The sequence below is a fragment of the Pogona vitticeps genome, chromosome 5 (assembly GCF_051106095.1).
Source record: "Pogona vitticeps strain Pit_001003342236 chromosome 5, PviZW2.1, whole genome shotgun sequence".
NCBI classification, from domain to species: Eukaryota; Metazoa; Chordata; class Lepidosauria; order Squamata; family Agamidae; genus Pogona; species Pogona vitticeps.
The window spans coordinates 106,505,856-106,524,455 of record NC_135787.1 but is presented as its reverse complement, the minus strand read 5'-3'; the positions used below and the strand labels follow the sequence as shown (position 1 = coordinate 106,524,455).

At 38.7% G+C, this 18,600-nt stretch overlaps 1 protein-coding gene across 1 annotated transcript in view; it reads left to right on the top strand.

Moving 5' to 3' along the window:
• Positions 1-18,600, top strand: part of SEMA3A (semaphorin 3A) — a 212,400-nt gene that overhangs the window by 166,738 nt on the left and 27,062 nt on the right. The window contains exons 7-11 of the mRNA XM_020800519.3: positions 7,790-7,932; positions 9,925-10,039; positions 10,146-10,215; positions 10,918-11,062; positions 14,822-15,041. Coding sequence (XP_020656178.3) covers positions 7,790-7,932; positions 9,925-10,039; positions 10,146-10,215; positions 10,918-11,062; positions 14,822-15,041 — 693 coding nt within the window. The remainder of the gene's footprint in view (positions 1-7,789; positions 7,933-9,924; positions 10,040-10,145; positions 10,216-10,917; positions 11,063-14,821; positions 15,042-18,600) is intronic.

The window sequence follows — 18,600 nt, the reverse complement described above, 5'->3', positions numbered from 1 at the left end:
AAATGAGTTAAAACAAGTGCGACAAGCCATTAAGTTGCTTTTCGAAAAGACAAATGTAGAACATGGAAATTGGCTTATTTGAAATGCCATTAATTTTTTTATATATATACTGAATCACAAAATTATCTAAAATCCAATTTAAGACTAGTATTCAATGCTTCTGCATGATGACAATGGCATGCCCTGCTAACTCTTCTATAAGTACTGAGAAATTTCCAATCACTCAACTATGATTCATAAGAAAAAGAACAGTATAACATTCACATACTTCTTCCATTGCAACCCCTTTGTTTTCAATGAAGTGATGGCTGGAGGTTCAAGCATCATAGCTGGTGGATATGTGCTTCTCCATCCAACCTTGCTCAAGTTTAAAATGAGGAATATAGAAGCTTGAGATATTTATTTTCTGTGTATAGTTCTCTATTTCTTGGGGCCTCCAATGCATGGTGGCAAAACTGACAGAGGGGCACACGAAGTCACCCATAGGCCTCTCTACCACCAGCATCGGATTAGCATCACTGAGCAGCTTGAGGCACCAATAGTCCATGAAGAGGCCCACTTCTGAAGCCCTCCCTGGTCTTTCTGGCATGCTCAGCTGCCCATTCCGATCAAGGAAACAATCACAAGAGGAAGGCTTGGTCTTCTTTTTCTTGGCCTTCGAGCAGCTTGAGCTCTGAGGAGAAGGTCACGGTGACTAGTGACAATGGCAAGCAAGTGAGCACACTCATGGTGGGATTTCCACAGAAATAATCTTGCCCAATGGTCCTTCAAAACCTGGAACTGGCAGCAAGCCTTTTTGTGTATGGTTATTTAACCTTAAATGACACAACCAAATGTGGGATTTTTTTTCAATTGAAAAATACTGTTTAGGAGAGAATAGACATTCTGCCTATTGCAATGGATAGTGAACAGGTGATGAAGTTGTGTATGTAACCCAGTCCTAAGGACAACTTTTGGGCAACATTCCCTCTAAGCCGTGTGGCTGTGCATGCACACAGCACTACATCAGTCACACACAGCCAAGCAAATGTTGAAATCTATTTGCTTCCAGTCATGGCCAGAAACCCGTGTGCATGGGGCAGAGCCTCTGCACAGCACTCTATAAAACTACAGGGAATATTGGGTTCAGGTCTTCTTTTTGAGAGCAAATCATTGAAAGTTAAGCATGTAAATTCAGATTATTACTTTTTAGAATGTGTTATCTTATCTAAACTTGCTAATTATCCTTTTGAAATTAAACAAGCTAGGCAGCTGGTATGGATTGTTTTGTGAAAAAATGTAATTTATGTAGAGAATTATGGAATAATCTCATTGAACTTCTGTGTTGATTTTTTTCTTCATCACATAATTAGTCATTACAGAGAATCAAAACTATTGTCTCCTTAAGAACAAAGGCCTTGGGAACTGATAATTATAGCATAGTTCAACCATTTTTCTTTCTTTGTTTCTTAACAGGCTTTTCTGAATATAAAATGTTTCATTTGGCAATTTTCTAGACAAATATTCCCCCCTCCCTAGTAAGAAAATGGAGCAAATGGGAAGTCTTACCTCAATGGTCAGTCTTCAAAATACAAAATCCCTCCTTCATTGCCTTAGCTAGCAATTTTAGTTAAACTTCTAAAATATTTGTTAAGTTTTGTTCTTTTATAGCTTACATTTCAGTTGTGTTATAACTACATGTTTGGAACAATGGAATACGTACCATACAACACAATCCGATTTTATTTCCCATGTGTCACCATTTCTAATTCAATATATAAAGGTATATTTATCTCTGAGGGTGAAACTATCAGCTTAATTATACTGTGGGATAAAATTCTAGCCAATATTCTTATCAATAATAATGTAGTATTTAGTCAATGGGATCCAGTTAAGTCCTTCCACTAATAAAACTGTTTCCCTCACAAGAAGAGGGAAAGAGGGCAAGTTTTTCTCCTCTCCTCCCTATGTGACCACCAAATCTGCTTTGGAGTGTAGGTTGGATTCCCTTGAACAGGCTAACAGGGGAGAGCAAAGAAGAGAGGAAAATTCCCTCGTGCAAGCAAATATTCTGTTACACAACATTTAGATTTTTCCATGTGGGCTTTAGGAACTGGAGGAAAAACATGGCCCCAAACTTTTCTTCGTACTTCAGTACTCTGCTGCCTTAGAAATTCATACATTTCATCTAAGTCAAGAGTCAGGAGCTTGGGCTGATATCAGAATAGAGATGGGAGCCCACCATCTTCTCTTCATCCCAGCAGGCATTGTGAAGAATTTTAGTCGGTCCCAAAAAAGGGAATTCGCAATGACTTTGAACTGCAGCTAATTCTCTGGCAAGTCTGTATTCGTTTGGTGGACAATTTGCAAGACAGTTATGATCTGAATATTATTAGAACAGCAAATATCTATATTACCTGCTGCATGGATCGGACATCTGAGTACAATCTTATTTTCTTGGGGTTTGTTTCTTTCTTTTGTTATTTAGGTACTGTAAGTGAAAATAAATGCTTAACGAAGAATTAGTTTAAATTCTTTTTTTAGAAATGCTGAGACAAGCAAAACAGGTTGCTATTATAAAAAAAAGTAAAATTTAAAGCCAGCCCCATTATGGTGTGTGTTTTTGTTTCCAGGACTCCTTAATTGTAGTCTGCCAATGAAATTTTTGAAGAACTGGTAATCGAAGTGGGGCACAAATTATGGAGTTTATAAAAAAGTACTGTTTGAGTTTTGACAAATATTTCTTCTGTTAAAGCAGTTGAGAAAATATGCATTGATTTCTTTAAAAAAACCATATTTGCTTCTCTTCCTATGATTCTTGCAAACTCATTCTATTTTTAGAATTGGCACTGAGATCAGAGGCATGGGGAAACACTGAGAAAGTTTACCACTGTGGTTTTATCTTACTTTGATCATGCCTAATCATGTTTTGGTGTTATTTTCCTTGAAGTTTGTTATTTTTAATTCACTTCAACACAAATTGTTCAAGAGTGGAGACTGAAGGCTTTGTCAACTCTTCTAGCTCTTATTTCTTTATTTTTGTTTCTTTTTTCTTTTTAAAAACATGTACACATTAATTGATAGACTACCAGATGGTGCACTGAGAAGTAGTGTCATTGATGGCTGTAGTACGTGAGTGTCAAAGAAGATTCTTTGTCCACAATAGAAACCAAAGCTTAGAAAGTAAACCATTACAAATTATGTTGCCTTTAACTAGTTACGTTTTGGTACTGAGTAACATGACTCCAATTATAATGTTAAGTGTAGCAAATAGCACCTCATTTCCTTAGATGGAATGAAAAAAAATTAGTTACTTTCATACACTATTTTAAGTGCATTTATAGAGATTTATAGTAGGAGTTGCTCAGTTTTTATGCCATTGTTTTATCAATCCTAAGTGGTAAAGGAAGTATTCTTTGTTTGTGTCTTTCGTATTTTTATAAATGTTCCCAAGGTGAATTATCAGAACAGGCCAAGTGAAGGAACCTGCATTTCTTTGTGTTTTTCTATTTTAGTAAAAGTGAAGTGAAATGTTAGTAATACACAACAAAAAGAATTACTTGCACAGTTAGAGCAAGAATAGAAGTAACTACAACCTCACTGCAGAGAATCAATGAGTAATGAACTCATATAAAAACCTGTCTTCTTCCTAACTTGTCTTAGAGATGTAGATAATAGTAATGTGAATTTTGAATTATCAAACCTGCAGTAGAACCACGACAGGAAAAAAAAGCACAATATTTTTCAGAGAAAAGTTTGACTTTGCACACATTCTGAACTGCTGTTGGACAACCCTCTTAAAAAGGAGATGGGGATGGAGGGGGAATGAGTTATCAGCTCCATGGCAAACTGTATCATCTTTACATTCCACAACTGGGTACTGTTGTATTGGAAGTGTATCCCAAAAAAGATATTGTTACATACAGCACTGATGTTACCTGTCTGTCATGGGTTTGGAGGGAAAGTTCCATCCTATGGAGAGTGGAAGGCGGGACATCAGGAGGAGGGGCTGTACTGTATATATATGTGAAGCCTGTGTGGTGAAGTGGAGACGCTGGGATGTGAAGAAGCAGCAGCTGGGAAGAAGAAGCTGGTGTGGGAGTCTGTGTGTCAGACAGGGTACTACTGTGTGTCAGAGTACCAACCTGATAGGTTCAGGTGTCTGAATGGTTAGCCAGAACTGATAGGTTCAGGGTCTGTGCTTCAAGTTAAGGGTTCTGTGTGAACCAAACTGTGTGTATGTATGAGTGAAACTAAGCCACGTTACTATATCTTATTCACCTGATCATTTTATTTTGCCTGTGTGTTGTTTTAAATAAACCTTATTCTTTTATTTGTTTAAAAATCCATCCCTGGTCTGTGTGACTTCTTATAGGGAATGGTTGGTGGCAGCTTAGTGAAACTGTGGCATATCCCAGTGGGTCTGGGTTTGTCACAGATATTTGTGTCAGCACAGTTTAGGGATGGACTTTATGGAATGGGATCAGATTATGTCACCTTCCTTTTGTGTAGCCTTCCTATATTTTACCACCACGGCTTTTGCCTTTTGGTGCTAGGGATGGGAGAGCATTTCACCTGGTCTTTGTTTTTAAATTGACCTAATTGGCGCCTTTGAGAGTATCACAAGAAGCACAAACCAGGCATTCTTTCAATTTTGTTCATCTCCAGAAGCTTGCTATTGCTCAGCAAGGTACCTTCAGAAATTATGCATACAAGGCGTCTTGAGGAGAGGCTTGGTTCCCCCACAGACATGGGAGTTCCTACTGTAATCTCTTTCACTGTGTGGAAGCTGCGAGAACTGCCAAACAGGAGGGGGAAGTGGAATTAAAGAAAATCACCACATTACTAGCAGCAGCAAGTTTCAATATTTTCCTAAACTTACCCTGTCAGGTCAGATAAGCTGACATCTGAACTCCCCCTAAGAGTTCTACAAAACTTTATAGAGCTGCGTTTGTCTTTTAATGTGTATAGTCGGGTTTTTTTAAAAAGAATATTTATTAAATTAAACCCATACTTTCCCACATGGCTTTCCTTTTAACACATAAACCGCTGCATCACTTCCTGTCATTTATGTTTTTAAGAGCACTATTATAGAGCAGACGTGTTCTCCCTTTTCATGGCAGCTATTTTGAAGCGTTTTAGAGTTTGAATGCAATAAGACATAAATTGGGGATATTACTTGAATGCTTTGAAAAGTGATTTTTAAAAAGTTTATTTTCTTTTCATCCTAGCAGAGACACTGTAAACACAGACACTAATAGTGTACATTGTTAAGTTGCTTAAAATGAAATTATAAAAATACATTTAAAAGCAAAATGTGCTGCTCATGTACTGCCCCATATTTCTTAAAGAACTCTCTGGGTGGTTTATAATCTAATTATGCAGGCTACACATTGTCCCACCCCCCAACCCCTAGTTAGCTGAGTATTCAGTTTACTGACCTCAGAAGGATGGAGGGCTGAGCCAACCTCCAACCACCTACCTGAGCCTGTCAGGACTGAATGCAAGTCATGAGCAGAGTCTTGGCTGCAGTGTTGCAGTTTAACCACTGTGCCACAAGGTTACATGCCCACATAGAGCTATAGCTTCACTTTTCTTAATTTTTGCAGTGTATGTAGCAGTTGTGAAACTGTAGGGAACTGAAATAAAATGATCAGCACAGACGACTAGGTGCCATGAATATATTTTGTATTTACAGTGGTGCCTAAATTGATGCATAATGTAGCTGGTCTTACCAAGACTCCTGCGAAATGAATCGGGAGATAACCTAGGGTATGCAGATGATATTGTTCCCTTAAGTATATTGTGAGTCTTTTGGATTAGCTCAGAATTTCTTGGATATTTTGCCTGAAGAGGAACTCCCTCAGATTCTTTTCCATTTTTCCTTGAAGTACAATTTCACTAGCAACTTGAAATGAATCCAATCAAATCTGGATAGCTCAGAGGTTTTAGGTATCCAGCTGCAGAGCCAGAGGTTGAGAGTTCCCCACTGTGCCTCCTTGACAGAAGCTGGACTCTATGATCCATAGGGTCCCTTCCAGCTCTGCAATTCTAAGTTTATTATTCAATCAAATACAAGGGTAAAAACAATGCATCTGTATACTGCAATGGTCATCCAGATGCCAAAGACCTGGTCAATTGAATACTGATATAGGTGCAGGATCGTATTCCCAAATGGGACTATCACTAGTTAATTTGTGTCATTTGAGCATTAACACTACAGGGGCAAGACAGCATGTCCAGATTAACATTGCAATCATATTTCTGCTCAAAAGTATGTCACATTGAATGTTGTGGGGCCTCATCTTAGGTAAGTGGATGCAAGATTGGATCTTAAGAATAATCCTATGCATGTTCCAGGTCTATAGACCCTGTGTCCTGAGCACACTCCTGTGCTGCAGTGAGTCCTGGCCCCTTTGTGCATGGCAGGAGAGGAAGCTGAACACGTTCCATATACATTGTCTTTGACACATTTTTGGGATCACCTGGCAGGACAAAGTTCCAAATAGAGTAGTCCTAGAGCGAGCTGGAATTTTTAGCATATATACATTACTGAAACATTGACGTCTGCATTGGCTTGGGCATGCTGTGAGAATGGCTGATGGTTGGATTCCAAAAGATTTCCTGTATGGAGAATTAGTGCAGGGAAATCGCCCCAGAGGGAGACCACAGCTGCAATACAAAGATATCTGCAAGCAGGATCTAAAGGCCTTAGGAATGGACCTCAACAGATGGGAAACCTTGACATCTGAGCGTTCAGCCTGGAGGCAGGGGGTGCATCACGGCCTCTCCCAATTTGAAGAGACCCTTGTCCAGCAGGCCGAGGCAAAGAGGCAGTCACGGAAGCAGCAAAATCAGGGAGCTGGACAGGGTACAGATTGTATTTGTCTTCAGCGTGGAAGGGATTGCCACTCTCAAATTGGCCTTTTCAGCCACACTGTTCCAAGTCCTCAATACAGAGCACATTACCATAGTCTCTCGAGACTGATGGATGCCTAAGAATGCACGTTTACCCAAAATGGGGTCCCACTGAGTTCAGTGGGGCTTCCTCCAAGATAAGCAAGTATAGGATTACAGCCCTAATAATTTTTCACAACGTAATTGTTTATTTTCATAATTTATCTTCTTGCAGTTTATGTTGGTTAGAGAATCAGTTCTGATTTTTCCGTTACATTTTAGTTTTTAAATAGTATATCTAAACGACAACAAAGTTGACTTGGACTTTATTTTATTCAAATCATTTTGTTACAAATTTTGTTGGCAACTCACATTATCAAATGTTGTGCTTTATAATATCTATAGTCATAGAGTCTCTGAGGAAGAACTCTAAAACATGTTAAGCTTTATAAAACTTTGTTCAATACAACTTCCCATTATTTCCTTTTCTTCCGTTTTCTGTGCCTGTACTACTTGTCATGGGTACAAATTTATTCACATTTTAAAATAATGAGTTCATAGAACTATAAATATGTTAGCAATTCCTTTATTGCATTAAATTTCTTCAACTTCCAGTCAAAATTTAACCCAGTCCTTTGTCCAGATCATGGTAACTGATCACAGCTAAAGCATATCTGCACAAAAATAAGGAGCTGGGTGATAATTAAGATGATGGTGGCCGAAGGACAAGGCCTAGAAAACTTCAGCACTTTCAGAGGAAGGAGCAGAAAAATTGGTTACCAAAGTGAAGCAAAGGTACATATACTATCAAGAGATAGATAGACAGACAGACAGACAGATATTTCAGTGCTATATTAACTCATTTTCTGATATTAATGGAATGAATAATTACATTTTTTTTTAAAATCCCCAGATCCTAGGTTTGTTAGCGCTCATCTGATCCCAGAAAGTGACAATCCAGAAGACGATAAGATCTACTTTTTCTTCCGGGAAAATGCAATTGATGGGGAACATTCTGGAAAAGCTACACATGCCAGAATTGGGCAGATATGTAAGGTAAAAATGGGATGACATGTGGTGAAATAACATGGGCATGAATACACTCACAACAGCCTTCTTATAAAGAACAATTTCCCCTTTCAGATGTATATTCCTCTCAGTCTTTCAGGTACTCAGCAATTCTAGAACAGTAGGGTTGTTTCAGATACACTCTCTTTGCCTTTGAGATACCTTTCCACTTTAGCAGAAAAGTCTGAATCTCATGGCAGTGGAAGCTAAGTGTAAAAAGTGTTAATTGTGTGGAGCCAATCACAGCCTCTCCTTTGATTCCCAGGGCAGAGACACTAACTCAAAGCATGCTGCTTATATAAAGCGTGCTGCTTATATACCACCCCATAGTGCTTCAAGCACTCTCTGGGCGGTTTACAAGTTAATTATGCAGGCTGCACATTGCCCCTCCCCCCCCCAGCGAGCTGGGTACTCATTTTATTGACCTCGGAAGGATAGAGGGCTGAGTCAACCTTGAGCCGGCTACCTGGGATTGAACCCCAGGTCGTCAGCACAGTTTTGACTGCAGTACAGCAGCTTAACCACTGCACCACGAGGCACTCAGTGACACTATAATGGCAATTTCACACTCCAAACCAACTAGTTTGGTCAGCATGGATCCACACATCTGGGAGCTGAATGGGGAATTTAGTAAAATGCCTATTTTACCTTAAAATGTAATGCAAAGAACCAGAATTCAAAGGCTTGTTGCTTTTCATCATTTGTGGAAAGGAAATGGTAGAACAGCTGCTGTGGCTAACTGACAAGGTGCCCACCACACATTGGTTTTCTGCATACTCATGTGTCTTGTTGTGCCCTTGGCATGTGTCCTACAGTCAGCCACAATAACTTCTGTGAATTTGCTTAGGCACATTGTAAAAAGTAATAGGATTCTGGCTAAAAACATTTAAACCAAATTAACGTTAAAGGTGAAGGGAGCTGATACAATTATTTAGAACATTAAGCAAAACAGGCTAGGGGTTTGTTAGGGGTTAACAGCTGGTTAACATCAACTTGTTAAGGATATCTTAATAAGGGCTGTTATTAAGGCTTCTGAAGTCATTGCTTTACAGAGAAGTCCTCCAATGCAATCCTGCCTGATTTTTATCACATCTCTTGTTGCATCTGATTTTATTGTTGGTTGGTTTTATTTTAATTTCATTGCTGTTGTGTTCATTTATCATGCTGTAAACCATCCAAAATAGTGCTGCACACTAATGGGACAGTATAAACATCTAATAAATAAACTTTAAAATATACTTTTATTTGGAAACATTTTAATGGGTTATAAAGATATTATTTTACTGTAGATCTTCAATTTTTTTTTCTAGCTGACAACACAGCTACCCACACAATTTGTGTTAACTTGAAAACCAGGCTCACATCACATCATGTAGTGCAAGTATTAAATAAATAAAGTGTCTAATGAAGGACCAGTATCTTCTTTCCTCGCTAAATGGCTTGTGTGGTGCTATATCCCCATTGTACTTTGTCCCACCAATAACTTTTATGTCTGATTCCATAAGTGACCTGCTCCTTCCCTCCCTATCACATGATCTTCCAGTCTGGGCAGGAGGCCAGACTTCCTTTTCTGCCTCCTCCAGCAGCTGGCCATTCAGTTGAGGAGGCGGGGCAGGGATTCCTGCCTTTCAGCATCCAGCTGCTACAGGAGGCAGAGAAGGGAAGTCCAGACTCCTATTCAAACTGGAAGATCACATGACAGGGAAGGAAGGTGCAGCACATGTCAGCAGTTCAGTGGGTGACCCAGATGTTGTGGGGTGGAATGCACGGCAGCAGATAGCTTATGATGAAGCGACATGAAATACTTCATGCCCATCTCTATTCATGGGTTGATTCCTAGCCTACTGGGTTCAGTCTTCCTCTTTAACTTCTCCAGCAATACCTGAGGTCCACTTCCTGACCTGATAGCCAAGAGTGAGATGCCTCATATTATGTTTAAATATGTATTATTTTGATGGACTCACATTCACTCTTTTATAGAATGACTTTGGTGGCCACAGAAGCCTTGTCAACAAATGGACCACTTTTCTCAAAGCACGTCTCATGTGTTCTGTGCCAGGGCCAAATGGTATCGATACACATTTTGATGAACTCCGTAAGTGGCTGATTTGTTTGTAAATGAAAAATCATTTTCTGACCAGCTGAACAATAATTACCGACTTCTCTTTCTTTATTTACTTCTTCTCTTTCTTGTTTGACAGAGGATGTGTTTCTAATGAACTCAAAAGACCCTAAAAATCCAATAATCTACGGAGTGTTTACAACTTCCAGGTATAGAAACATATCATTTTACTTATATGGAAGCTTATACAGCCTGACCTTGAAAGCTTTCTTTGTTAAGATGGTACTTTTAAAAATAAGACATTTCTTTAACCTTTGAACTGCCTGAATCCAGTAAACGCAAGAGGTTAATGAATGGGAGTCTTCTTGTGAGGAAGGGACATAATCTCTTTGAAACGTAGGAAAGACTATTCCTATGTTTCCACATTTAGCCCTTTTTTCTAGTATTGTTCATATTTTGTAATGGCTTTGCAAGTCCTTATTGAGTCTGACTTCTTGAACAGAAATTGCTTGCCTTCCCCAACAACTTTAAGCTGGGAACTTGATCCTTCCCCAGTAAATGTGCTTGGGATCTATATTTACCTGGAGTAGTGTGGAAGAAACATAGCGTCGATACCACCAAAGGAAAAGAAAGAAAAACCCAGCAAAATGGAAAGAGGCTTAAAGAAAAAAAATATTTGGAGATCATGGGGAATAGAGGGAAAGAGAAATGAAGTGAAATATAATACTCTGCCTATAAGAAATACTTGCATTCCATCACATTTTCAGACATTTGGTTCTGAATTTGTTAGGCAACCTGTTGTATCAAGATAAATATATTATAAAGCACACAGTAAGAAACAAAAACCTAGTGTTTCTAAAATACTCTAATGTTTAATGACTTATTCCCTTCTTGCTTTTCCCCATTATTAGCAACATCTTCAAAGGCTCCGCTGTTTGTATGTATAGCATGACCGATGTGAGGCGTGTGTTCCTTGGTCCATATGCTCACAGAGATGGCCCAAATTATCAATGGGTTCCTTACCAAGGAAGAGTACCCTACCCACGGCCAGGAACTGTAAGTGCAACTCATTGGACAGTCAGATGATTGTTGGGTTTAGGCAACGAGCAGGCTGATGGGCTTTGTGGTGACCATCAGATAATAGGATAGCAAAGAGTCTCTTAGCAATAGATTAAGGAAGTCAGCCACACAGAGAGATGGATGTCTGCCAGCAGTACTCCTGCTGGCAAGGAAGCAGAATGAGAAGTCTTCTGGCGCCCTGCCCTCAGGAGACTGTCCTTTTATCAACGTTACAAGGTCACAGGCAGTGACAGCATTACAGATAGTAGACAGGGTTCAGATAGGACAATGGTTACATCATGTTATTAGGATTGGTCTGGGGAAAGGCAATTAATCAAGCCCTCAGATTGGCCTAAGGGAAGGCCTCTATGGCAAGCTCTCTATGATAATGAGGAAGAAGAGCCACATGATGCTAGGAGGTTTTTCTCTACACTACAACACCCATGTGGCTTAGCAATCTTGGGAATGACACCCCACAGATGATGTCAAAAGACTGGCAGGCATTTATTTGAGATGTACTAATCTTCTGTTTATACGAACAACCCTTGAAGAGTCACTCAAAGGGGGGAGAAATGCTCATTAACAGCATCAAAATTAGACTGATGTAACTTTCCAACTGAAATAATAATCATGGCTTTCTATACCTTTAAATCTTTTGCTTCTTAAGAAATACATTCTTAAGAATGTATTTGCTTCTTAAGAAATACAAAGCCCCAACACTCCTTCAGCAGCTATCTGTGGTAGACAAGGCATCAGTAAGTTGTTAATAGAACAAACGAGCTCTAGCTAAAGGTGGGAGATAAGGGAGGGAACCTGCGATGTCACTACAAAAATATGGGACAATTAGCATTTTTAATTCCCCAGCAAAATTCTCCAAAATCATGGGAGACAGGGACTAAAAACCCTCTTGTTTTGAGGCCGGAGTCCCATTGCATAGCCACATATGTGTAGTGGAGTGACATCACCATCACCTCCACTGAGTAAAAGCAAATTGAACACTGATTAAATAAAATTTTGAGGTGCATATGACTCATATGCAATGGGACAAATTCACTTGCACCCCAAATGAAACCTTTAATCAGTGGTGATTTGCTGTTATTGTTGACATCATCACTGTCATGCATGCAGAGCTGTACAATAGGATTTCAGCCTGAACAGCAACTATAGGCTGCAAAAAATAAATTCACTCTATATAGGTGCAACATGTAGATAACATACATTGTAAACAAATGTTGAATCTATAGATGGCCTTCTAGACGTATTATATACAACATCTATTTTGAAAGCAATTCATTATCCTGGGTTAAAAGCAGCCAGCAGGGGAGATGAGGTGCATCCCTTCCCCAGACCACTGAATGTCTGATCAATACAAAGTAGCTATTGTTTGGAAGACATGCCAAATAAGTCTGCACTTTTTTACAAAGTTGTGTGAACATTTGTCAGAAGGAGAGTTTGTGGCAAGGGAAATTAAAGCATTTGTAGAATGTGTTTCCCATTTTTGACCCACCACTGATTAACAATTGGGCACTTCCATGTGGAGAAATTTCAAAGAAACTCTGGCATTACCTGTACAATATTCACTTCAAAAATTAGGAATGTAAACGAGGAATCAATACAGTATATGGAAGATAAATTCTATAAAACAATTTAGCACTTAGTTTTCCTAAGGGGTCACCATGCACCATTCAACATAAGAATTTGAGAGGGGGGAAATGTCCATAAAGTCTTTGGATAGTCTCATGGTGCTTTCATTCCTTGTAAATGTGGTTTTTTGTGGTTGACTGTTTGAAAATGATCAGATCATCCATTTGTGTTTTTTTAAATGAAAAAAAAAAGGATTCTCAAACATTATCCACACATGTTTTTGTATATGGATCCCCAGCTGCATTAACAATACTTATCACTTCTAAATTACTTTTCTTGTTCAAAGCACTTCACATGTATTATCTGATTAATCATTATCTAATTAATGCAAGTAATCAGGATTGCACTCCATCTGGGAAATTGGGACTGGCTTCGGGATGTGAAAAAATGGAATTTTCAACAAATTTGCTATCGGCTACAAAGAGATTGTTATTAATTGTTGGTATTATTTAACTGCTAGAATGTGACATTGATTTAGAAAAAAGCGAGCAAGGATAAGAAGAAGGGAATCTCTTGCAGTGTTTATAGTTTTTAATTGTGTTTGATCTGCAGTTATCCAGGCTTTGATATGCATTAATAAAAGTGGATAGCGAAATTTTGCTGCGGGAAAAGCACACAATGAAATTTATACCCAATAGGGAACAAAACTAGCTAGCATAGAACTGATTCACTGGTATGACATACAAGGCACTGGAGTATGTGTTTTAACTTCCTCCCTGATGAATTGTTAATAGGGTGATAGCTATGGTAATTGAAGTTTCCCCTACTGAGCATCTTGCAAGATCAGGATTATTGTTTAATTACATTTTAGCTTACAAGAAGTGGTGCATACAGTAGTGGAGCACAGGCTCTTGAGGATGCTGAAATGCTGGCATGTTTGCCTCCTTAAACACTATGAACATAAAGTATAGTATTACTACTACGCATAAAATGAGTGCTAAAGGGAAAGCAGGAGGCAGTAGTGTGATACCTTAATTAGGCTTTTTGTATATTCATACCGAACCCTTTGAAGTTTTACCTATGAATTCTCTAAAACCATGGCTTATGTGGAATGGTCATTAATCTAACCGGCCGGCAAGATTATCTGCAGCCTAAAGCCAATTTTGCTCCGTCTGACATCTGTATCCAGAATTCAATGGCTTGGGTGTAGTGCAGAGCTAGAGGAGAGCCTGCAGTAGTGCCAGAGTCACACAGAAATAGGGTTACTTTAGACATTTGATCATTCTGAATATAGCTGACATCACCTGTACTGCCTTACCCAATTTACAGAACACAGAGACAGTTTCCACAGGGAATTTTCAAAATGGAGATTCAGATTTGATTTTAATGGCCTGTCTTGATCCCTGCAAAACCAGGGGCAATTCGCATGAAGGGTAACACCTGGTACAAATCCACAAATTCTTCTCCATTGCATCCTAACACAGCATGCAGATTATATAGCTTTATAACTCTCCCCACCATCCCTGTGTAACATCTTACTTATCAAAGATATATTTTATTTTGAAATGCTGCAGGGAGAGGTTTGTGCCTTTGGCCTGAAATCGGGCATCACAACAACATGGCTCCCTATGGGGTGAAAGGCTTCGTATAAATAATTTAAATAAATAAAAATTAAATAAATGGAGTTTGGAATTTGTCTTGTGGCCAATATGGCTTTCCCTGTGTTTTACACAACATAGCTGTCTGCTAGCTTTTGCAACACAGTTCTTTGAAATATATCAAACAACTTGATTTAGAAAAAGGAGATTGATTTAGTGTGAAATAGTGTGAAAGCAAATCCATTTACAAATCGGTACTGTGAATAAAACAAGGAAAGGTCAGATGAGGAGTGTGCTATAATAATGAATGGCAATAATGTGGACTACTTAGTGGACTAGGAGTGGCCAAATCTAGATGGTGGCCACATATGGCTCCCCATAGCTGAAAAATCAAGGGGGAAGCTCTCAGAAGTAGGCAATGCTTGCACTAAATGGTTTCTCAGATCTGGTTATGTGGGATGCATCCCATGGCATGTCTAAATGGGCAGAATTGTTCCTCCAACAAACCACAGTTGCCTGCCCAAAAGTAGAGGAAACTAGTCTATGACAATGTTCTCTTTTATTTTCCTACCAGTGCCCAAGTAAAACATTTGGTGGCTTTGACTCAACCAAGGACCTCCCGGATGAAGTCATCACCTTCGCAAGGAGCCACCCTGCCATGTACAACCCAGTATTCCCTATCAATAACCGCCCCATAATGATCAAAACAGATCTAGATTATCAGTTCACACAGATTGTGGTTGACCGAGTGGATGCTGAGGATGGCCAGTATGATGTCATGTTCATTGGAACAGGTGAGATTCTGCCAAGTCTAAAGTGTATATTTTGCATATTTTGGAGAAGCAGCTTTCCATCATCAAATATGTGCATTTGCTATCAGTGCATTACAAAGTAACCCTTGTTCATTTTTATTTTTCACTTTAGTGAGATGGTTGCATCTGTTTATGTATACATTCATATGATTCATCAATACATTAGCACTCTTTGTAATAATACTCCTGGGACAATATTGCAAGCATATTAAAAATGGTTTAAACTATAAGGGCACAACCATGTGTATTTCTCTTGGAGCAGGTTCCACAGAACACAAAATGACATATTTCAGAGTAGACGAATATCAGATTGCACTGTAAAAGAATAAAAATCTCCTTTTTTGGTGCAGTCCAGAGTCCATGCTATGGTTTTGAAATAAGTGACCTTATTTCCAGGAGACTTGTATGGGTAAAAGAATCCTGACAGTGTCATCCTGCACCTGTCTCCTTGAAAATAAGTCCCACAAGTACGATTGTGGATAGATGTCTAAAATAATTGTTTGTTCTCTTTCTCACTTCAGCAATGGTTATCTTCAGTTGCTCACCAACAGACTAAAAAATATATTTTAACACGTCCTTCTGACTCATAACTAGATTTGAGGACAGGGGAGGTTCATTTCACACTGTCTCAGTCCATCTGTTAGTAAACATTCAGTTATACTACTAGTAATTTTATCTTATAAAATGCAGTTCTTCAGCAATGACTCCTGGTCTGAAAAAGGGCTAAATTCAGTTTGTGCAAAAATGTTTGAAATATCACTCCACAGAATTCCAGAAGTGGGTGGCTTTTTTCAGTTTTTTAACAATCCTCTTGTGGGCCTCATACAAGGGATGTAAAAAAGACCTGGTAAAATTATTCTTACACCCACTTTAAAAATTATAACAATTGAGGGAGAATGGAGAGGTATTGGACCTCAAAGGGCTTGTTTGGTTCCTGGACCTCTGGAAGTTGCCTCCATCTGATTTACGCTACTCAGTGCCACTCTGTACCTGAATTTCTTTAGACAGCATACTGTACGAGAAAAGTAGTTAAAATAAAGCAGGAGACTTCAAACTCAGTAAAAATGCATATCAAAAATTAGGCGGTAAAATAAAATAGAGAAGATATTCTTATTATGTATACAGCAGTGTTTGGTAGGGTGGTTTGCCTATTTACTGCACATGTACTTTGTTTAAGTTATATAGGTTGTCATTGGCTGGCAGTAAAGCTGTTATTAAAAGCACAGAACTAAGCCCAACAAAAGAAATCATTCTTCAGTCACCTCTTGTGAATGTTCACAGGGTGAGAGAAGAGGGGGAAAACATATTGAGGTTTCTCTCAGTAGCAGAGTAAGCTCTCTGTAAACACATGGGCTGTCATTCCCCCACTAAAGCAGGAGAAGCAGTGAAAAACAAACAACTAAACTTTATTAAGAAAGTCACGTTCAAGACAGAAAAGCCTAAAGCCTAACTCTAACTAAAGAGCCTAGAGCAGCAACATGTCTCTTCTTTAGAGTAACAGGAAGGAAAGGAAGTGAGATTGATAGGCAGACCCTAGTATTATTGATAATAATAAATGTAGGCGGAAGTAGAGGTCAGAGAGTCAAAAGGGCAGACCGCCTCTGGTTCATCTTCTGTGAAAACCTTTTTTGGTTATTTGGACTAATAGGTACCAAGAAAATAGGTGCTTCAAGGATGTGAGGCCAACACCACCAAAAATGGAGTTATCTGGAATTCTTTTACCTTTGACAGCTGCTGTACAACTAGAGAACATTCAGTTGGTTGAAAAGAAAATGCATTTCAAACATTTATTTATTTATTTATTTATTTATTTATTTATTTTATTTATATCCCGCCTATCTAGTCGATAGACCACTCTAGGCAGCTTACAACATGGGATAGCACTATAAAAACAACAGAATTACATAATAGAAAACTTTCAACAATTAGGTTAAAACATTAGGAAAGAAAAGAGAAGGGGATCAGGAATCAGGAATTATAAAATTCCTGATGATTTCATTACACCTCTCTCAAAAGCACATGCGGAAGGGTCTGTATGTCTGAAAGTCTATGCTCAGTCACTATGTTTGACTCAGATTTAAAGAAGCAAAGCACTTAAACTATATATAATGTTATACCTATAGCTAATTTGTAACATTCCCCAGAAAAATGGAGCAATCTGAACATGTTACATTTCTTTCTGCCAATGAAATATTAAAATTTATTTATAACTGAACAATACAGATCCAGAGTTTTTGTCAAATGAAGAAATTCATGGAAGGTGTCAGGAAGAGAAATTTCAGTGGTAAAACTTTTCTCACCATTGCTAAAATCAAAAAGAATGCATGTATGTGTGTCCCATATATATACTGTTGCATTGCTTCCTGGTAATTGCCCTCAGACTTCCTCAGTTTCAGCTCCAAATAATAATTGGGGGGGGGGTGTGTGTGAGAGAGAGAGAGCTTTGCAAGGGAATTGAAGAAATAGGTGAAATATTTCGATAAGGGCTCGGCATTTAACTTTCCTTTCTAAAGGAACAACAAAAAAGTACATACAAAAATATCAACTTGCCAGTTAAGATCTCTTGTAAGTGTCTTCATCAACTTCTGGTTTCCCATATTCTTTGGAACAGAATGTTGTGAACATTCACAAGAGGTGACTGAAGTACAATTTCTTTTGTTGGGCTTAGTTCTGTGCTAAGAACTGCCAGCCAGTGACAACCTATATAACTTAAGCTTACATAAAGTCAAAGGAGATAGCATTGCTGAAGTGTTTATGATAAGGGCAATGGTTCAACAACTGCTATCTAAAGGCAGTGCGTATCATCCATTACTGTTGCAGGGGTTTGCAAACAGGCTGTTTGCCCATCTCTTTCCTTTCTGAGGCCCTGTTCCAGTGCTGAAATATTATAACAAATATTAGCCGCCTAGAGTGGTCGAAATGACTAGATAGGCGGGGTATAAATAAATAAATAAATAAATAAATAAATAAATAAATAAATAAATAAATAAATAAATAAATAAAATAAAAATCGCTGAAGAGCAAGAATGCACATGAAATTTTTGCGGTTCCATCCCCATCCTCATTGCATTGAGGGCAGGCATCCAAAATGGCAACTGCTTAGATAACCATTCTCCATTGTGCAGAAGCCTGATTTTCCATGGGTAGGAGATGTAGATGGGAAGAAAATGCCCTGAGTAGGAGATGTTAGCTACTTCAGATAGCTGCTGTCAGAACAACAAAATCAATGAAAGCGGGCGATGCAAGGGGAGGAAGATAATACATGCATGCTTTTCTTCCCTAATGTATAGGTATAAAGAAGTATTTGAATGCCTGGATAGGATTCCCTAAACTCTTGAATGTCAGTCACAGAGCCCAAACCATCAAACCTATATCAGTGCAAGTAATGTTTCAGTGGGTCTTCTGCTGCATAAGCACTTAGGTGTGCTTTAGAATCTGTCTGGTTAGTCATCAGTCATGTTGGGCAAGATGTGTTTCAGGTGAGCTGTTCTGCCATGCCCAATAAACATCTAAGGAGCTGCAAAGATCTGAAGGCCCTCTT